This window comes from Coniophora puteana (genome assembly GCF_000271625.1).
Source record: "Coniophora puteana RWD-64-598 SS2 unplaced genomic scaffold CONPUscaffold_5, whole genome shotgun sequence".
NCBI classification, from domain to species: domain Eukaryota; kingdom Fungi; phylum Basidiomycota; class Agaricomycetes; order Boletales; family Coniophoraceae; genus Coniophora; species Coniophora puteana.
In genome coordinates this window covers 1812488-1831485 of record NW_006913057.1, presented here as the reverse complement: position 1 = coordinate 1831485, position 18998 = coordinate 1812488, and the positions used below count along the sequence as shown (strand labels likewise).

Below are 18998 nucleotides of genomic sequence, written 5' to 3'. Positions count from 1 at the left end.
GTGACCGTGTCGAGAGTCAACTTCTCCAGCCATTCAACTCAAAAAAGTGGCCCACCCGATAACACGGAAGTCTCCAATGTCTGAATGGCCACGCACGGCCTTCATTTGCCCGTAGTCAATGACTCATAGGACTCGTCATGGGACGGTCACTGGAGTGACCTGTGCTTGTAAATTCTATATTTATTGGATATTCTCGATAGCAGGAATTCAATGTACCTGTCCCTGGACGCTGTACAGAGGACCAATCCCGCATGATAGAACAACGTGTATGTTATTCTTGCAACATGAACGAGAGGCCATACGTTGATATAAAACCATTGTTCGCGGGCCAAATGGCTGGACTATTTTTTATGGCCACGGCTGACAGATATACGACGTCGGGGTTCCAACGTTAGAAGCCCACCGATTCACGGTAATCATCAGCAATGCATTAACTAATTCATTTGAGGTGTTATCCACCACTCACGGTAGCAAGAGAACTACTTATCCGTTTTACGCGGGAGGAACAGTGAGTCCATGAGAGAGAGAAATGGATGACTTAGGATAAATGGAGGTGCACTACGCCATATACCAAGAGTTCGCCGCATGCGCAGCTCTTGAATTATGCTTGGTCATTGCTTAGATGATCGAATATGACCTTGTGGTAGAGCCCAAGGCACTCACCTTCCATACTTTTCGAGTGGATTTTTTAGCGGTGAAAACGTGCCTACGTAAGTACTCAACACGCTGAGGTGTGGTGTTCAAGCCAAGTACCCGTCAAAGTCTTCCGAACAATTCTGACGTCAGCGGCAAGTCGGCCCCTGCCGGCCCCTGAAGGGGAGGACCTGTTTACCCATATTTGCAGCCTGCCCATTTCTGGCGCTGCGTCGGTGGGCGAAGTTTTGCGCGACGTCAATAACCGGCTTGCAGTTAGGCGTTCATCATGGCCGACGTGCAGGAGAACCTACTGCCACCTGCTGACGCAGCTGAGGCTGACCCGGCTATTGACGATGGCGAGGAGGCCGAGTCCAAGGTGTGTAAGGCCATTGCGTCTTCCTGATACCCGTCATTCATGAATGTACCATTGGTCTGCGTCCGCGGTCGCGTATAGGAAATCCAACTGATGAAGCAGCGCGTCGAGGAAATGGAACGGGAAGCGAAGAAGCTTCGGGAGCTTCAAGCAGCCGCTGAGACCGATGACCAGTCAGGCGAAGGGGGCTCCGGTGAAGCAATGGACACGCTTGAGGACAAGCAGGCTGCGGACAGTCGGAGTGTATACGTAGGCAACGTAGGTCCTCTCCGCCGAATACTAACTGTATACCGTTGGAATCAACCTCATTCGATCCCTGTCGGTGCAGGTCGATTATGGCGCTACACCAGAAGAAATACAGGCACACTTCCAGGCTTGTGGAACCATCAACCGTGTCACCATTCTCTGTGATAAATTTACTGGCCATCCCAAAGGGTACGTGTATGCTTATGGGATCTTATTGCATCGAAGGTGCTTATCTTGATGCTTAGTTTTGCATATGTTGAGTTCGCCGAACCTGATTTCATCGACGCAGCACTGGCTATGGACAACTCTTTGTTCCGAGGACGCCTCATTAAGGTGAAGGGATTGTATTGGTTTATATCAGACCTCTCATTGTCATTATATTTTCACACAGGTGACGGCAAAGCGGACCAACATACCAGGGTTCAATCGTGGACGGGGACGGGGGACCTACCGAGGTGGTTACCGAGGGGGATACAGAGGCGGCCAAAGTGGCTATAGTCCGTATCGGGCTCGCGGCAGGTGAGAATGCTGCTCACGTATGAACCAAATGTATCTTATGCCTATCAAAGGGGAAGAGGGCGAGGTTTCTGAACATTTGGGGTTGATCTTGTTGAGTGCTCTCTGCGCTCGTCGGACTGTTGGGGTTGTGAACGGCCTCGTGTTGTGCTCCCATCATAGCGTCACGGCAGACTGCATCTTGCCGTATCAATTGTACAACAAAATTACTAGAATTTCTGTAATTACACACTGTCCGAGGACGTACCACGTCCTAAAACTTGAAGTCTGCCATATCCGCCCATGTTACATCGGAAAAGACCGAGAACACGAGTCGCGTACAGCCACTGCCCTCATACCGCGTCTCGGCTTTTGAGTTGTAGCCTGAGCCTAAGCCCATCCACCAAACTCATGTTCACCGCCGCTCGAGCTATGCTGCCAAAGTCATTGCGGCCTGCCTTCAGGCAGGTGTCCTCGGCATCTGCACCTGCGGAGGTGCAGGTCTCAGGAACCGCCTACCCCTTCTCTCCAGTGGCCAAGGTCCTCGACGTACCGCCTCCGTCAAATTTACATGCCCTTAGGCAGGGCAAAGGCCTCATGGCCCATTTACAGAGGAGCCTCGCTCCTCCATTGAAGCAGAAATGGCTTTCCACGTTCTTCTCCCGTACACACCCCCAACGCCTCCTCCCAGGCTCTGTGCTCCAAGTCCAGCTTGAGCACGCGCCGAACACATTCTCCGGTGTTTTGCTGTCCATCCGGAGAAGAGGGCAGGACACGTCCTTCTTGCTTCGGAATATCGTCCAGCGTACAGGCTTAGAAATGCAGTTCTCTGTGGTGTCGCCTCACCTCAAGGACATCCGGGTTATCCAACGCGCGGACGGAAGCGGGAAGTTTGGTGGGAAGGGAGGGAAGCGGCAGACACGCGCCAAGCTATTCTTCTTGCGCCGTTCGCCAGACAAAATGTCTGCTATATCTGCTGGAGTCAGACGCTGAGAGGTGGGTGATACTAGCTGACTTGTGGTCTTCTGTCCTCTAAGTTAGTCACAGGTTGCTCGGAGTCCTCGGTATCTCCAGGCAAGGTGCATGTCACGCGTAGCCTTTTCATCATATACACGAGCGGATTCCGAGAGTGCGTAGAGAGTGCTTGGTAGTACTTTAGATGTTTGCTCCGATGCTTGATAATAATGACACTATATGTCAAAGTTTACGACATACATAATGGACATCCGAAGTTACTACGAAACTGTTGTGAGCCAAGGAACTTTGTAGTGAAGGTTCGGCTACAGTAACCATAGTGTTGGGCGCTAATCCTGGGTCTAAATGGGAAAGGGGTCCCCTTGGGACTCGGCACACACCTTGGGAGTCGGCCAGGCGCTGCAACGATCGAACACCTCACCTCACCTTTCCAGCATGCCCCGCAAGCCACGTTCGTTACGCAACTTTGCGATATCTCCAAAGCGTCCAACATCTCCAGGGCCCCCTTCTCCAACATTCTCGGACGCAACGCACGCATCTGCCATGAACTTCGGCTCAGGCGGTCCAGAGAAGATCATAACTCGTGCCAACCTCAAATCCAGCATTCAGGCATTTGAAGATGTCAGTTTTGCTGCTCTCACTACCCTAGATTGAAGGCGGATCCAGGGAATGACTCATCACACGTTACAGCTCATGTCCACGAGTGCAGGTTATCGGGCTGCGCTCATACAGCTATCAAATGCTACCGCAGCATTCGCAGACGCCATGCAGAGGTGTTCCGGGTCAGTCATCACGTCCCCAAAGTGTAGGGAATGGAAGATGACAACAGATTCCAAGGCTGAAGGGACCCTCGTACGAGGCAGGAACTCGACTACAAGCAGCATCTGGATTGCACCACCTCATGGGGAACCATTGGCATGTTCTGGTGCGTCCATAGTGAGAGACCGTATACTATTATGTCTCATGCATAATGGATACAATCACAGGCAGAAACGATTGATAAGACGTTTGAGAAACCTCTTGTCCAGCATTTGGAAACCTACCGAAACGCCGTCCACGTATGCACCCCCACCCTTTCACCGAATTACCCCGGCTCTTATCATTCACACCAGGAACGATCGAGTTCTTACGAGAAGGTTTTGAGGGAGAAGAGTGAAGCAATTCGACGCACAGAAATGACCAATCTGAACAAGAAGCAACGAAGTAAGACGCATCTTAACCCTAGCCTATCGCTAGCTAGCTGACCTTCCAGCGCTTAGATCTACAAAGCTTCCGCGAGACTCTTGCCATACTACAACGCCAGGTGGACGACCTCGACCACCTAAAAGCAGCACACTACCAGGATATTCTGGAACACGAGGAGGAAGTATGGGATGCGGTCCAAGGCAAGGTGCGATTGAATAACATGCTTGAGGCGATCTGTGTAGCTGCCATTGCTAACCGTTGCTCCCCCAGACCTGCATAGTTGTGCGGTCTACGATGGAAGTTATTGACAGGGTTTCGGCCAAAGCGTATGTCATCGTTCTAGAACGCGCATCCGAGTCGCCCCCTTAATCCCCCGGCACCATCTCATGAACCTTCTCCCAGATCCGACCCTATCCTCGAGCCCATGTTACAGTCCGTGCCTGACCCGTTCGATTCATACGGCCCGCCACAGGCTGAAGACCAGATATTCACTATCCTACCACCGTTGGCCGTTATTGCCAACACGCCCTCCACCTCGCCATCTCCACACACCGTCACACCACCAGGACCGCGAAGCGTCGACAGTTCGCCCGGTCTCGTGAGTCCACCGTGGGTGCCCAACGGCGGTGGGCTCTTTTCCGAATCCGCTTCGTCCGAGTGGGCCGACGCGTCCTCGCCAACAACAGCTACTCCACCCCGTGCCTCCTCGCCGTCTTCATCTGGGACCGCTCGTGCGAGGCGGCGAACAACACACCCGCCTGTGGGCCACGTATTCCGTAATTCTCAGTCAAAACTTCGGACCGTGTTTGACGCGACTGACATGAATTTGGTTCGATCCGCAGATGACCACACCGCATCCGACGCTGAGAGTGACGTCGACGCCCCACCAAACATGACAGGGATTGGAGTGAACGGAATTTCGTATGAAGCGGATATGAACTGGGCCCGACTCTCCGCCTATGGAGAGTCGCCATATGCGCCGGCAGCCTCGGATAGCACACCCCGCAACTCCAAGCTCATATCACCTTCACCGCCAGATACTAACCCCAAGCGAGAGCTAGCAGCACAGGAGAGTTGAGTGTATATTACTATGGACTAGTAGTGTATATGGACATCTATATTTCCGTGTTATTCCTATTGCTATATCCTCTAAGGACCCTAGGTCCAACTGTACGTACGTCTTCCAGGTCATTACCAGCTTCCATACGCAATCATGAAGGCTTGATACCATATTGGCGCAATATGCTCGGAGTGATTGCCGCTGGACTCTTGAAGAGCAGATCTGTGCCCGCTCCGCTCTTTGGGAACGCGATGACATCTCTGATGGATGGAGTCTTGCAGAGGATTGACATGAGGCGGTCAAAACCTGATATTCGTGAGCGAAGCGAATAACGTGGCGAGCAACAATTTGTGAAAGTGAATGATGACTCACCAATTGCGATACCACCATGCGGAGGTGCGCCGAATCTAAGTGCATCCAAGAGATGACCGAATGTCGCTTTTTCCGATGCGCTAAGCTGTTACGAGGCAGGCTCATCTCAGAGACATCCGTTAGTCCTCGGACGGAGTGGGGCACGTACGCGTAAGATCTCGGAGAAAATGAAGTCCTGCATAGCAGGATCGTGCACTCGTACTGATCCCCCGCCGACCTCCACACCATTCAGGACGAGGTCGTAATGTTGGCCGCGGACCTGCAATGTAACCAACCGAGCGGGTAAGGTGTAATTAATAACGCGGAACGACAGCCTCCAGAAATAAACGCTGCCGCTTCACCTCGTCTACTCTGCCGGCGTACATCTTTTCAATATCTTCCCACATTGGTGCCGTGAACGGATGGTGCGTACTGCTCCAACGCCCTTGCGCGAGGAAGTCCTTGTCCGTATCTGCTTTTGTGAACAGCGGGAACTCTGTCACCCAGAGGAAGTGCGGATTTGCAGGGGGTGTCCAGTCACCTGCCCTAAGTTAGCCTCTGCCGCCCGATCACCCAATCGCTATTGGGCTATATTTCAGCCTTACCTAGCGCTTGCGCCGATTCCGCTATGCGTGTCCTGATCCGACCCAATGGAGTGGATCCGCCCTGCTTCGCATGAGACCTCTGTGATGACAGGTGAATCTGTTTTCCGGATACATAGACGTACCTCGAGGGGCGAGGCTCGCCGGGATAGCCAGATAGTGTCACCGGGGTGTACATTCAGTGCCTTGTTGAGCGCGACGTAATCGTTCTCAGCGAGCGATGGGGCACCTGGCGTCAGACCAGAAGTCGATAACCAATTGTATTGGTTTTCCTTTGTGATTCCAATGCGTTCCTGTAGGCTGTTCTAGCTATTCAGTGTTTCGATGCGCGTGTTTTGGCTACATACCACAGCAGCCTCGTCCCTGTATTGACATGATGCACTCGCTCGAGAGAAGGCTGTGTTGGCGTGGTTGACTGAGAAGACTTCAAGGGTTTCGCCGACGTCCTTCGCAATGGACGCCCGTCGTTCTGGAGAAAGAAGTGCAACGAGATCTACGATCTGTATACAAATCATTCATATCCGCGGGACGATTGACGCAGATAACAAGACACTTACCTCCAGATCAAATCGTGTGTCCGGTTTATCCGAGCCATACTGGGGTGAGAGCTGGTCAGAACTGTCTGCCATCGCAAAGCTAGCTAGCTTACACGTGTCATTGCTTCTTTGTATGTCATGACAGGAAACGCGCAAGGCAGTTCAGTTCCTTCGGCTGTTCCCCAAATCTGTCTCATGATAGATTCAATTACTTCGCGTACTTCGACGCCGCCGATCCTCCAGTTGTCCTTGGGAGTGTCACCCGGTCCCCAAGAGACAAACGCCATTTCGAGATCAACCTGAGTAAACTCTGGCTGTCTGTCTTTGCGCCCATCCTCATCACGGAAGCATTTGGCGATTTGGTAGTACCTATCGATGCCTCCTGAACATATGAGAAGCTGCTTGGGCTGCTGCGGAGATTGTGGCAATGCGTAGAACAGAGGCTCTGCAGGTGTATCACCGGCTGAAGCGGACTGGCCAACACGCGTAGGCACCAGAAACTCGCGTGCCCCTTCAGGCGAAGATTTCAGTAGCATCGGAGTCTCGACTTCGACGAAGCCTACAAGTGTGTCTCTGTGAACGCCGCAAGCATTTTTGATGAGAATTCAAGTCCACGCACCCTGGTCGTGCAGCGCATTGCGTATGAGGTGCGCAACTTGGCCTCTCTTGCGGATGTTGTAGGACAAAGCAGACCTGCGGAGGTCAAGGTATCTGTATCGGGCCCTTAGATCTTCGTTTACCTGTGCAATGTCGTGTCAAGGTTGTATTTGGGATTCGCCACGTTGAGATTCGTACCAGCGTTTGGTTGTCAGAAGGAACAAAAGGTATCTCGCGGTCGGCTGCATTGAGCAATTTGAAACCGTCGACCTGAACCTCGATATCGCCTGTTGATTCCTTGAAAGAGAAGAAAATGTGAGTGGGCTCGTTCAAATGTCCGATCTGGGAAGGAGACTGACGGCGCGCCGTGCGCTGTTGGGGCGGAGGCGCACATGGCCCTGTATGAGTACAGCTGACTCTACTGGGACATCAGAGAGGGCGCGAAGCGGGTCGTCCTCTTGTGGATTCCTTTGGACGACGAGCTGAGTGGTGCCGTACGAGTCCTTAATCGGAAAGAACGAGAGCGTTTTTGAAACTTTGCTTGATTTAGAAGGCGTAAGTCACCCCTTCTGTCCGCGAAGGAACGCGTGCAGAGTAATCACCGTTCAGGGAGGAGCCATCCTGCGAGAACGACGCGACTTCCCGCGTTGACAGAGCTCAGCTGTCCACAATTGTGTGTCCGCCTTGGAAACGGAGCTAAAAAGACGCGAGTACGTGGGTTGGAGCGGGTGATTTGTGAGTAAAGCGAAAAATCACATGGGGCGTGTCAGAGAGTGACCGACCTGAATGTGCAGACGCGTTGGCCGCTGCAGAATGGAGGCTCGAACGAAAGAGACTTTTGTGTGTGGGGCTGGGCCAGGAGAGCGCGGATGCCCTGGCACGACGCCAGCGTAGCAGGTGAGCCACGGGCGAGGAACGCATATGGCGCAGCGGAGACGTGAAATTGAGCTGAATCAAGGGGTTTCCAACTCTCATAAAACGCGCTCTCGAGCGGTGTTACATAAGCTAATCGACCCTGGCTTTGCCCCAGCACGCTGCAGGTTGTCCGACACGATCTCTGATCTGAACTAGTTCTGAACTCAGCGACCGAGCAGGGCTGGGGCACGAGGAGGGGAGAGAAGAGAAAGAATTGACGAAGATCTGATAGCATATATGCGTGGCTGGCAATTCAAGTGCCAGATCGTTGTCAGTCATCGCAAGTCCTCTGTTCGCTTGTGTGCTCGGCTTTCTTTATCCCTTCTCACGTCCCTCACGCGGCGATCACTTTCAAAATATATACCACACGCTGTGTCCTGCTCTAATATAAATCCTACTGACCCCTCCCTTTTTTCCGTCCTCCATCGCCATGTCCCTCTCTAGTCTCCCCGTCGAGCTCATCGACAACGTCGTCCAGGACCTCGACACCGCTTCCCTCGCCGCCACCGCTCAGGCATCCTCTGTCCTTTGCACAGTCGCCCAGCGCGTCCTTTACCGACATCTCTCCGTCTCTCCCTGGCTACATAACCTCGCCGTCGTACATACTCTCGCTTCAAATAAACACATCGCACAATATGTCAGGACCTTCTACATCTCCGTCGATGCCCGCGCACATGTCTCCACCGCTTTCTACCGTCTCCTCTCCAGAGCAATCTCTAATATGTCCGAGTTGACAACACTCAACCTCCTCATCGACTCCAGCCTCAGCTGGGTCCTTCCCTCCTTGACTAATCCGGTATCCTACCCCTCCCTCACCCAATTCACCTGCGCGTTCCCCCTCGACCAGACCGTCACGCGCTTCCTCGAGAAGACGCCATCCCTTCTCGAGCTCGAGATGGAGTCTATTCCTCTGCCACCTAATCACCCATCCCCCGCACTTTCCCTTCCTGCAACGCTCGTTCCTCGTCTAACCCAGTTTGTGGGATCCGTTCGAGCTGCCAAAGCTTTCGTCCCTGGTCGCCCAGTCAAGAGCATACACCTCCACGGCAGTGGCATGACGGAAGCGGACGTTCCCCAACTCGCCCAGTCCAGCGTTTCCGTCGTTGTTCTCGGGACCGTCACAAGCTCATCTCCGGTTCCATTCTTGGAATCGCTTCAAACGCATATGCCGTCCCTCTCGTGTCTCCGTGTAATGTCCACCCAAAATATGTTCCAGGCGCCGACCACCGTGAGTTTCATTACGTTGCTGTGTACACAGTCTGGCGCTCATCCTTATTCTGTATAGGCGTTTTATGAACAGGTTGCAAATGCATTGACTGCATTCTCCGATCTGTCCGCATTCGAACTCTCCGGGATGCACTGGGGCTCCCAACCAAAATCCAAGGATGACTCTAAACGAGTCTGGCAGTCGGCGCCACCCACAAATGCTAATGCTCGCCAAGAAGATCCAGAACCAGAAGCACAGGAAGAAGAAGAGCAGGACCTCTTGTTTGGCACAGATATTTTCTTCGCATACTAATTATATCATAGATGTATTCTCGCTGCTCTCCGACTTTTGTACTTTCCGGGTTTAATCATCGCTATATCTCTAGTCTCATTTTGTTTGTTTTCTTGTCTATATTGCATGTTTCCGGTTACTTCCTAACACCATACTAATCCTACAACACATTTCCTATTACACTCTAATACTCATCGTAAACTTATTCTTATACCAACTCCTCTACAGCACGGTCTACGAACGGTGCGGCGTCGTACACTACTAGGGAACCTTCGTCTATTTCTTCAATAGTAGTAGCTCTACCTCCTATGAATTTGGATGCAACACCAACGTAGGATTCGCCCAGATATTGTGTCTTGAACTTGCGAAACTGCCATCCGTTGGCTGGCTTCCCGTCCACGAGCACTTGTTCCTCGGGCACATTGTATTCTATTCTCTTGATCTCGAATAAACCGATGCCAAGTCCGAGGGATTTCACGTAGGCCTCCTTCAGTGTCCAAATCCAATAGAAACGCGTGAGCCCTTCAGTTTCGGAAATGGAGGGATCAAGTATGATTTCGAGCTCCTTCTTGGTCAACTGAGCGGGAGAGGGTATGTCAGTGATCGGGCCGATGATCCCACAAAGGAAGGGGGTTTACCTGGCTGTCGACCTCGTCAACGAACTCCTTGAGTGTCTTCCTGGCGTCCTTCTTTATGCACATGACATCGACGCCTATAGTGAACGCCGGTGGCTGCAGGTCTCCGGCGCCAAAGGCCATGGCGACGATGCTGGCGTCATGTGTCACGTTGTACGCCAGTGGGGGGTCGATGCCGGGGACAGCCTGGCGAGATAATGAGTTGCAGAGATGGTCATGGGAGCAGAAGACAGAAAGACGAAGCAAGACGCACAACGTATGGTTTATTTGTCTCCGTGACGGAGAAGTGCATGGTGTCCCGCGCTACGCCCCTTCTCTTGAGGAGCATGCGGGGAAGGAGATTGCCGATCAGTGAGCCTTCATTTCGCGTAGATTAGAACAAGGGAACAGGACGCGATGAGAAGATGGAGACTTGGGTGGTACTCACGGACGGCATCCTCGCGGCGGACATACTTCTGGATCTTTGCGCGAACTGGCTCGTCGACGAGAGGAAGGGCGCGCTCGTACAACTAGAGGTGACACAGATGATGACTTTGTATCTGGGCGAGCGAGATGAGAGACGCGGAGACATACGGCATCGGGGAAGTCGGCCCTGTTGTATGTGATGGCCCATACCTGAAGCATCGTGAAATCCAAACAGAAGGGTGTGAGAGACCTGTTTGTGAGTGGGCACAGGTTGCAACGTTATGGGGGCGTGCTGATAGGACGGAAAAGCGAAAGTCTTTGTATATGCCGGCGGCTGTCAAATCCGAGACGGTCTGTTCGCTCGTGATCGGTTGGTTCCGCCTCCCCCAAGTGAACTAGGCCAAGTTTATCACCTGGAATTTGCTTCCGTCTCTTCTCTCTCTCAGTCTACGATGGGACCCCTCTTCGTCACCCTCGGCATGTTCATCATCGACCAGTTCTCCTTCGCTGACGAGGACGGCAAGCCCATTGACAAATCTCTGCCACCCCAGGAATGCCTCCTTCTATCGTCCTATTATCAGATCCCAGCATTGAACTCCTCATTCATCGGCAGATCGGCGGAGGAGGCACCTACGCCAACATCGGCGCTCGCATCTGGTCAGTCGGCAGAGCCACTTCATCAAACCCTCAGACCTTTCGCTTCTGCTCTCTATAATGACCGCGACCACACCCTAAACAACAGGTTGTCGCCAGATCAGTTGGGAATGATCGTCGATAGAGGACACGACTTTCCCGTTCATATCCAACACGAGCTCGAAAGCTACGGTACTGATGCGTGGTATTTTCGGGACGACAAATCTCGCGAAACGACCCGTGCACTCAACTCATACAGGGGCGACACACGAGGGTAGTAGTCGAAGCTAACCTATCCTTCACGCCATACGACTGCTGACCGCGCAATGTTCCATCTCCAGTTTCAACTACCTGACGCCTCGCGTCCGGCTGACACCTCGGGACTTGGCAAACACTCGTCTGGAAAGACCAATGTCTTTGCACTTCATTTGCTCTCCCGCTCGGGCCCTCGGGATCATCTCCGAGATGAGCTCTGTTCCGGACTGGCACCCGATCACGGTATACGAGCCCATACCTGTCAGCACCAGCGCAGATCTACGTCGTCACCTTTGTCTCTGAATCAACAAATATCAAAAGGATAGATGCATACCAGAAGAAATGCCGTCTCTAAAGAAGGCTCTGCCGTTGATTTCCGTCCTCAGGTGCGATGACCAGTGTATTTTCCCCGATGTTATTTATCGACAAATTTCACGTTAGTCCTAATGCAGAGGAAGCACTATCTTTGCTCGGTATGCCACACACAGTCTCGAAGGCAAGCGTCGAAGAAGCTGCGGCAGCCCTACTCGAACTCGGCGTTGGGAAGGGTGGAGAAGGATGCGTGGTTATTCGCAGCGGTGCCTTGGGCGCATACATCTCAACTCGTGCCAAAGGAGGGCGATGGCTTGACGCTTACTGGACGAACAGTGACTTGGACAAGGTGGTCGATGTCACTGGTGGGTGACTTGCTGTTGAAATGTGCCCTTTGTTCACGTTTGATGTCAGGTGCCGGAAATAGTTTTCTTGGTGGGTTTGCCGCTGGCCTTCTGCTCACCAATGATTTATACGAAGGTACGCTCGACGAAACTTAGATGGCCTAGATGTGCATAACATTGGTCTTAGCCATGCTTTACGGGACTGTATCGGCCTCGTTCACCATCGAGCAACTAGGTCTTCCCAAACTTGCTAATGACAATGGGAAAGAGACGTGGAACGGTGATTCGCCCAGTCGTCGCCTTCAAGATATGAAGGATCGTCACGAGTATTCTTAGCAATAAGGATATTAGCTACAAATAATACAATGCATCAGCGGCGGTCATGTACAATAGAGATATGATGAATGCGCAATACGACAAGCTAGCCATCCCACTCACTTCTGCGCGGACTGGCCAAATTTCTGACGACTGAGTTCGAATAGTTCCGCTTGTTTTGCCTCAAGTTCTTCTTGCGTCATACCAGAGTCCTTGATCTTGTCTGCTTTCCGCTCGCGATCCTGGAAAATAGTCAACAAGGTGATTTGAAGCAGAGTTATTCAATGCACCTTTTGCTGCTGTTTGTGGTCTTTAAGGACGTCCTCCACTTCGGCAGTGAATGAATCGAAGCCTAGGCGCTATAGAAAGTCAGTAGCAGCATAACAGGACGCATGCTAGACATGCCTTTAGTGCATTTATGATATGCTCAGGTGCTATCGTCTTCTTCGACTCTTGTTCACATATTTCGTTTGCTTCTGATGAGATCAGGTGGATGAATTCTGCACAGCGCGTTTCAGCATTCTTAGCGGACCGGTTCGCAGCTTGAAACGCGTTCACCTACACAGCATTCGATGACCAGATCACGCGTCTCCTTCGCGCACGTCACCTCCGGCGGTAGCAGTTCTATCCACGAACACGGGGGTGAGTATGAACATGAGCGAGAACGCGGGGCAGCGGCCAAGAACGGCGGAGAGTGGTGCACGTGGGACAAGACATGAGACATACCATTGATCATCTTTGCGACAGTGGCTTTTGGGAGGGAGAGATCCTCGTCCGAGGGGCCTCCCACGTGTCCCTCTCTGTCTGACATGTGTGTTCGCTGGGTCGGCGGAGGGGGAGTAGAGGTGCAGAAACAAAAATAGGGAGGAGGGAGATGCGGTGGGTCCGTCGCAGGGGCCCAAATGCCAGCCGCGGATAATATAGACTGTTCTACGCGCGGTTACCTATTTCGGCCACCTCGCTCTCCCTTTTCGAAGTCCGATTCGCTGACCTCTCTTCCTTACTCGTCCTTGTGAGATGTCGGTGAGTGCACGATACGCGTTGTTCGTACTGGCAAGAGAATGCTGAGATGGGCTATGCAACGTGTTTAGGTCAACCCTGTCAACCCGAAGCCTTTCCTGCAGGACCTCACGGGCAAGCCTGTGTATGTTAGACTGAAGTGGGGACTTGAATACAAGGGTTTCCTCGTCAGTACCGATGGGTATATGAATCTCCAGGTATGTTGGTATCATCTGTGTCGTTCTTCAGGAAGCTCATGAGCGTGTCTTCAGCTTGCGAACACGGAGGAGTTCCAAGATGGAAAATCGAATGGCGCGCTGGGCGAAGTGTTCATCCGGTATGTCTTCGACGCGTCCAAGGTGTACGTGTACTGATCGGTGAGGTATACTATCAGGTGTAACAACGTCCTTTATATTATAAGTCATCTTCTCCCCTCATCGGCCCTATCTGACCTCCTACAGCACAGGGAAGCACCTCCAGAATGATTATGACTCCGAGAATCCAAAACTTGCGCACGCGCCTCTGTTCATTATCGTGGGCCAAAATATGCAATGCTCTCACAAACGGATCGATGGCTTTTACGAATCATTCGCAATGTCAATCTTGTGCTTCCTAATCTATCACCCGATGCAATACCACCATTACTGAGCAAGCACAAGTCTTGAGAAGTGCATCGCACACCATATCTGCCACCCCGCTCGAAGGCTATTTCGGGATTTCACCAAAAGAGCAGCTAGCGCAGGCTTCTTGGGCGTGCTTGTTGGTTACGGACAAGAGAAGGGTCGATACCTTCCATATGAGTTTTTACACTTTCAGTTCATGTTGGTCATACCTTTGTTGCGCGAAACACAAGCAACTTAAGAACTGAATGATATCGAGACGGATGTACCAGACACTCAGACTGCAGATCTTTGTGGATGGATACCCTAAGCGCCGGCCTTCGTGCCATACACGAGGTAAAATACAGCGGCATAATGAAATAGGGGCCATGTCACGTGGTTTTATCAAATTTACCCCGGGCTTACACCGCTTGTCGTCAACCCAGTCAACTCCCCTCCGCTCCCCTCCTCTTCCCTCTCCTACCCACTACTACCACCACCACCAGCATGGCCAAGTCGACTCGCTCCAAAGTTAAACGTTCCTTCCGCGCGAAGAAGCGGGAGGAAGGCGTCTACGCTGCCACGGAGGCAGCTAGACTCAATCGACTCAACGCCAAGCTCACCACTACGATGAAGGCGGATCGGGACGGAGACGTCCCGCTGGAGGGCGATGCCGTAGAGGAGGGCATCCAAGGTTTGTCCTCCTACCCCTACCCCGCTGCCCCACAGGGCTTGTTTGCTGCATTCGGGCTGCTGCCTCCGGAGATCATTACACCTGAGGCCATGCATACCTTTATGGGCTCGATGCACGGGCAACTCGTATCAGGGCAAGCTTAGAAGGCGGAAGGAGCTTGAATGCTGATGATTTCCCAACCATGTCATCAGGAGATGAAGTTCCAATTGTCAAACCAACAGGTTCGTTCTGTGTGACGTTCAATTACATTATCATTTTCTGACCATATGCGCGATTAGAAGGCATGGATGTTGACGGTGGTGCTCAGTCTCAAAAGACTAAGATATCCACACATGGACCACGGAACTCTCGTAACGAAGAATGGAGGATCTCAAAGAACATGGCCCCTAGAGGGAAGTCAAGAGGGATGAACAGACAAGGAAGTGTCGCGGCAAGGCGGAAAGCTGGCAGAGCCTCTCGCCGTCGGTAGCGATCTCTACCACATTTGGTACATTTTACTCTCAAAAGTCATCGTGGCGTTGGGGACATCAAGTACCCTTACTTCTCTCAGGGAGTTTACTCTCTTAACCTGCCATCGACATCGCTGTTGGACTCCCCAACATCAAACCCTAGGTCTATATCACACCTTGCATGTATACCGTTCTGATGCTAGAGCTTTCTTAGTTTATGGACTACGGTTTAAAAAGCTATTTTTGTAATGTCATCGCTTGCTCGAAGGCAAAGTGTGCAATCTCATCGCCCTTGAGCATAAAGCTGTCATCTCCAAATAATTCGAGACGGCGTGTTTAACCTCTTTCTCGACGTGATCGTTTCCCTTGAAGCCTAGGCCTTTTCTAGCCTTTTATCGTTTATATCTCCTTTCTTTCTTTCTTCCTGTGCACACTTTGTGATTTAGTCCAGGAAACTCACTAGGGCGCTGATGCGACAGATACGGGCCCAAGCAGCATTTGTTCTAGTTCCTTGCAGGGATATGACCGCATACCACGGTTGTGCTTCTGGGGTTCTGGTTGTTGAGCCGCCGATGTGGAAGCCGACAACCAACAATTACGCCTCGAGAGGAAGGTGTACTCCGAAAGCTAATGCCATGTGCTGCTCTTGGAGCGAGCGCTCTGACAAAAGCCTTCGGACCGTACTCCGCTAACCTCGCATGGATCGTTTGATCTCGTACCTATCATGACTCGGATGCTCGATCAAGAAGTGCGACTCTCGAGTCACATCGGCCACCTCGGATCGATGGTTCCGAACACGAATGACACTTGGATCCAGCTTCTGGAAGGCAGGGGAGGCGCAAGTACCTCAACCTCGGGATATGCACTGGCCTTGGACTGGAGCACTCCTCATTAACATTGAGTGAGCAAATCGTTCTTTAGCCCCAAGATCTTAGGCGACGTACCACATTGCGCTGTTGAAGAGGCCTAAAGCAGTCGCAAACTTAGGTATAGTTGATGTCGACGGTATTGTAAATATAGTAAATTGACGTTGAGGTATACGAATATATCCAAACGGACGTGTGTACATGGGGGGTCGACTGTCAACATCAAGAAGACCACGTCGAACTTGAGATGAAGAAGATAAAAAAACGAATGCGAATGCGAAGGGCGGCTCTAACTAAAAATGAATGAAGGTGACACCGATACAAGTGTAGATTGGCTAATGTAACAAAATGAACATCCCATACCCTGACTCCCGAATTAAGATCCCCTCTCCCCCCTAATATTGATAAATGTAACATTCGTTCTCTGTGCTATGGTAACTTCCCCTGTGATCTTGAAATGCTACATACGACAATGGTTAAACGAGCCTGAAGTTTGTGTAGTGGATTGGAGGATGCAGGATCTTAAACGACCCGATCGTCCCGAGCGAAGTGGACGGAGCTAGGTGAAGGCAGTTGCTCTCCGAGGATGTCTCTTGGTTTGGCTGAGCTGAGACGCTCAGAGTCACTCGACCGCCCGTCAGAGTCCCACATTGGGGACCGTTTGGATGATGGACTACGTGGCGTAAGTCAGTGTCCCTCCTGATGCTGGGCAATAGAAGCGACATATACTCACGAGGCGAGCTCACCCATTGTGAACGAATCCGTGGTGACATGGATTTCGGGCCGGGTGGGCTTGCGGCTGATAGGCCGGAAGCTCATACGTTTCGAGCCGATCGGGCTCAGGCCCTTGTTGCCGTTACCATTGTTGTTATTGGCATTGTCATGTATCGAAGTGACACCCATCGGCGATACGTAGAACTGGTCCTTGTCCGAGTAGAACTGCTTTAGACGCATGACTGCACGGCACGAGGCAATTGCACTAGAGAGATCGATTTAGTGATGGTCAGGGCTTAGTCGTAGATATACTCACGAGACTGTTGCAGCTGGGATAGTCGCGATACTGTCAAAGTTCGTTCAATCCATAGGCGTTAAATAGTAGGCCGGACAGATGCTTACACATTCATCTCCACTAGAACTGAGTTTCAGTATTGGCAGCATTGAAAAGTGGAACAGAATGCTCACCATTCAGATCCAGCACGTTGAGCACTGCAGGTATCGTGTTACAAGTGGTCGTGACAATGAAGTACACCAAGCCATCCCGGAAGAGCAGGCCAGACAGTCCTGCGTCACTGAAGCGACGGCCAAGAGCTGTCGCCGTGAAGATGAGGATGATACAGTCGAAGCCCATAGCTATTTTCTTTCATCAGTCTACATCACAACCCTGGGTCGAAGCTGCTTACTGTAGAAGTAATTCGCGTTCAGCCACAAGTGGTTGGCGGAGACCACTGTGCATGCGTTGGCCGCATCACTCCATTGAGAATCGACGATCACCATGCCGCGAATCTCGATAGCCCAGTGACCGAGAGCCAGAATGACCATAAGAATGACGACGGGTCGACGGAACTCCCACAATGCCAGTCTGTAATTTCTCTATCAGATCCCAGAAAAAGACGTAGGAGGCTTGACTTACGTTCTGATCATGAGTGAAGTTGATGCACACAGAGCGGTCATGTTCCCTGCAAACTAAAACAACTGTGAGTACACAGGTAAGAATTCTTTGACCAGTAAACGTACGGAAATGAAGGTGTACAGAGCCTACAACAAAAGATGAGTTCTATAAAAGATGAACTAGATGAGAGATAGCATACTCCGCAGTTGATCTGGAATGTATTTCTCAACTACTATTTCCATATTTGAACCAAGTTCAACAACATACCTTGGTCTTGATGGTGAGGGATATTATTAACCCAACGAAGGCCAAGAACATGCAATACCGGCACAGGAAGAAGAAGACTGGAAAATCGCCACGGTCAGATACTGTGTTACGTTACGGTGACATGAGAGACGTACTCTGCATAATCGGTCAGAACAGACGTTGAAACAGCAAAAATGTCGGTCACGTACCAGAGGCCAGGACATCTTGCGCTTCTTGGTAACGAAAGACCACTCAAAGCTGATGGTCATCACCAACTCCCAAACATATAGCCCGAACAAGGCAAAGATGAGGTTGTTGAAGGCGGCTGTACGTCATAGATTTGGGTTAGAATGAACGTCGAGCGACGATCAGGGGTAGTACGTACCGCCCTCGATGGCGAGTTCTTCAGGGGAGTCCCAGCTGACCATCTTCGAAAGAACAAGGGCGTCGGGCGGTTACCAGCTGGCGGTGTTCAGGAAGAACCCAGGATGAGATCGTCGGGGGGTTAAGCTGAGGAATGGCAAAGGATGGGAAGTTGGAAAAAGGTATAAGAAGGGCCAGGAAGTGGAATGCTACTCCGGTGGCGGGGAGATGCTTTGACCGCACTTTCAGGGAAGTGCGCGAGATTCGTGAGGTAGAATGTCAGGATTATATCCTCCTCCGTCCCGGATTGATGGGTTAGAGCTTAGCGTATGATGCGGTGACTCCTACGTATCTGGCCTCATGGTTCCACAGGTCGCCATTCATCACGGCTCCAGTGGAGGAAGAACTCGGCCGCGGAGAATCCCAGCTTTACGATACCCGTTGGTAATGATCCATTCTTTACGGTGTTCCCTTTCATCCCGGTTTGATAAATGAAAATTCCCATGGGCGCAGAGATATCTAGGCGAGAGTCAGTGAGTGAACAAAACATTCTAATTAGTTCAGTCCCTTTGATCTCGTTAAAGTAGCGCCCTCGGTGGTCCCCGCTTCGGGACAGAAAATAAGAAGCACTCGAAGAACGTTACAAAGGCGGAAGCAAACTTTAATTTGAGCGCATCTAGCTCCATGTCATCCGCATTTGGGTATCCATCTTTCTACCTTTGGGATCCGAAGATGCAAAATAAGGAAAGGTGCTTGTTCATCTTCGAAAAGGCAGGTCCGTTGCGCCGACTCATCGGGGCCACGA

General features: G+C 51.6%; 9 protein-coding genes across 9 annotated transcripts; 5 read left to right on the top strand and 4 right to left on the bottom strand.

Moving 5' to 3' along the window:
* Positions 1 to 922: 922 nt before the first annotated feature.
* Positions 923 to 1778, top strand: CONPUDRAFT_89682 (RNA-binding domain-containing protein; the record flags this gene model as incomplete). The annotated part of the gene is made up of 5 exons (XM_007769793.1): positions 923 to 1012; positions 1091 to 1267; positions 1338 to 1444; positions 1501 to 1588; positions 1647 to 1778. 5 exons carry the CDS (start codon positions 923 to 925, stop codon positions 1776 to 1778), a joined length of 594 nt encoding a protein of 197 aa, XP_007767983.1.
* Positions 1779 to 2152: 374 nt separating this feature from the next.
* Positions 2153 to 2941, top strand: CONPUDRAFT_136778 (uncharacterized protein). The gene is made up of 2 exons (XM_007769792.1): positions 2153 to 2746; positions 2798 to 2941. The coding sequence occupies exon 1, from the start codon at positions 2162 to 2164 to the stop codon at positions 2741 to 2743; it is 582 nt and encodes a 193-aa protein (XP_007767982.1). The 5' UTR covers positions 2153 to 2161; the 3' UTR covers positions 2744 to 2746; positions 2798 to 2941.
* A 191-nt stretch (positions 2942 to 3132) lies between these two features.
* CONPUDRAFT_136775 (uncharacterized protein) lies at positions 3133 to 8896 on the bottom strand. The gene is made up of 22 exons (XM_007769791.1): positions 8374 to 8896; positions 7659 to 7752; positions 7416 to 7596; positions 7255 to 7353; positions 7079 to 7199; positions 6573 to 7018; positions 6481 to 6519; positions 6271 to 6423; positions 6049 to 6216; positions 5927 to 5987; positions 5684 to 5862; positions 5491 to 5601; positions 5343 to 5427; positions 4753 to 5276; positions 4313 to 4686; positions 4181 to 4236; positions 3985 to 4115; positions 3838 to 3928; positions 3712 to 3783; positions 3563 to 3650; positions 3416 to 3507; positions 3133 to 3346 (listed from the first exon to the last, which is right to left on the bottom strand). Exons 1-14 carry the CDS (start codon positions 8531 to 8533, stop codon positions 5122 to 5124), a joined length of 2052 nt encoding a protein of 683 aa, XP_007767981.1. The 5' UTR covers positions 8534 to 8896; the 3' UTR covers positions 3133 to 3346; positions 3416 to 3507; positions 3563 to 3650; positions 3712 to 3783; positions 3838 to 3928; positions 3985 to 4115; positions 4181 to 4236; positions 4313 to 4686; positions 4753 to 5121.
* A 781-nt stretch (positions 8897 to 9677) lies between these two features.
* On the bottom strand, positions 9678 to 10728 carry CONPUDRAFT_153130 (uncharacterized protein; the record flags this gene model as incomplete). The annotated part of the gene is made up of 5 exons (XM_007769790.1): positions 9678 to 10046; positions 10108 to 10290; positions 10358 to 10461; positions 10532 to 10613; positions 10678 to 10728. 5 exons carry the CDS (start codon positions 10726 to 10728, stop codon positions 9678 to 9680), a joined length of 789 nt encoding a protein of 262 aa, XP_007767980.1.
* A 144-nt stretch (positions 10729 to 10872) lies between these two features.
* On the top strand, positions 10873 to 12485 carry CONPUDRAFT_103185 (Ribokinase-like protein). Its single transcript, XM_007769789.1, has 8 exons — positions 10873 to 11060; positions 11123 to 11166; positions 11252 to 11416; positions 11484 to 11658; positions 11719 to 11783; positions 11839 to 12074; positions 12124 to 12189; positions 12241 to 12485. Exons 1-8 carry the CDS (start codon positions 10962 to 10964, stop codon positions 12387 to 12389), a joined length of 999 nt encoding a protein of 332 aa, XP_007767979.1. The 5' UTR covers positions 10873 to 10961; the 3' UTR covers positions 12390 to 12485.
* Positions 12486 to 12487: 2 nt separating this feature from the next.
* On the bottom strand, positions 12488 to 13179 carry CONPUDRAFT_89676 (TATA binding protein-associated phospho protein; the record flags this gene model as incomplete). Its single annotated transcript, XM_007769788.1, has 5 exons — positions 12488 to 12610; positions 12659 to 12727; positions 12774 to 12868; positions 12927 to 12992; positions 13095 to 13179. 5 exons carry the CDS (start codon positions 13177 to 13179, stop codon positions 12488 to 12490), a joined length of 438 nt encoding a protein of 145 aa, XP_007767978.1.
* Positions 13180 to 13459: 280 nt separating this feature from the next.
* Positions 13460 to 14214, top strand: CONPUDRAFT_81774 (small nuclear ribo protein F; the record flags this gene model as incomplete). The annotated part of the gene is made up of 4 exons (XM_007769467.1): positions 13460 to 13585; positions 13640 to 13704; positions 13762 to 13783; positions 13832 to 14214. Coding segments are annotated over 4 exons (234 nt in total), but the record flags the coding sequence as incomplete, so codon positions are not given.
* Positions 14215 to 14420: 206 nt separating this feature from the next.
* Positions 14421 to 15433, top strand: CONPUDRAFT_103177 (uncharacterized protein). The gene is made up of 3 exons (XM_007769787.1): positions 14421 to 14660; positions 14852 to 14881; positions 14939 to 15433. Exons 1-3 carry the CDS (start codon positions 14474 to 14476, stop codon positions 15127 to 15129), a joined length of 408 nt encoding a protein of 135 aa, XP_007767977.1. The 5' UTR covers positions 14421 to 14473; the 3' UTR covers positions 15130 to 15433.
* A 1671-nt stretch (positions 15434 to 17104) lies between these two features.
* Positions 17105 to 18258, bottom strand: CONPUDRAFT_54039 (uncharacterized protein; the record flags this gene model as incomplete). The annotated part of the gene is made up of 8 exons (XM_007769162.1): positions 17105 to 17325; positions 17376 to 17554; positions 17606 to 17658; positions 17710 to 17730; positions 17784 to 17795; positions 17852 to 17928; positions 18036 to 18155; positions 18216 to 18258. 8 exons carry the CDS (start codon positions 18256 to 18258, stop codon positions 17105 to 17107), a joined length of 726 nt encoding a protein of 241 aa, XP_007767352.1.
* Positions 18259 to 18998: the final 740 nt, after the last annotated feature.

Bases quoted from the DNA above. Each gene is read 5' to 3' on its own strand.
- CONPUDRAFT_136778 (XM_007769792.1), top strand. From the start codon at position 2,162: ATGTTCACCGCCGCTCGAGCTATGCTGCCAAAGTCATTGCGGCCTGCC.
- CONPUDRAFT_136775 (XM_007769791.1), bottom strand. From the start codon at position 8,533: ATGTCGGTAAAGGACGCGCTGGGCGACTGTGCAAAGGACAGAGGATGC. The intron at 7,200-7,254 runs GTACGAATCTCA...GACATTGCACAG, and splicing joins CTTCTGACAACCAAACGCTG to GTAAACGAAGATCTAAGGGC. The intron at 5,863-5,926 runs GTAAGGCTGAAA...AACTTAGGGCAG, and splicing joins GGAATCGGCGCAAGCGCTAG to GTGACTGGACACCCCCTGCA.
- CONPUDRAFT_103185 (XM_007769789.1), top strand. From the start codon at position 10,962: ATGGGACCCCTCTTCGTCACCCTCGGCATGTTCATCATCGACCAGTTC. The intron at 11,167-11,251 runs GTCAGTCGGCAG...CCTAAACAACAG, and splicing joins AACATCGGCGCTCGCATCTG to GTTGTCGCCAGATCAGTTGG. The intron at 11,784-11,838 runs GTGCGATGACCA...ATTTCACGTTAG, and splicing joins CCGTTGATTTCCGTCCTCAG to TCCTAATGCAGAGGAAGCAC.
- CONPUDRAFT_103177 (XM_007769787.1), top strand. From the start codon at position 14,474: ATGGCCAAGTCGACTCGCTCCAAAGTTAAACGTTCCTTCCGCGCGAAG. The intron at 14,661-14,851 runs GTTTGTCCTCCT...CCATGTCATCAG, and splicing joins CGTAGAGGAGGGCATCCAAG to GAGATGAAGTTCCAATTGTC. The intron at 14,882-14,938 runs GTTCGTTCTGTG...ATGCGCGATTAG, and splicing joins TCCAATTGTCAAACCAACAG to AAGGCATGGATGTTGACGGT.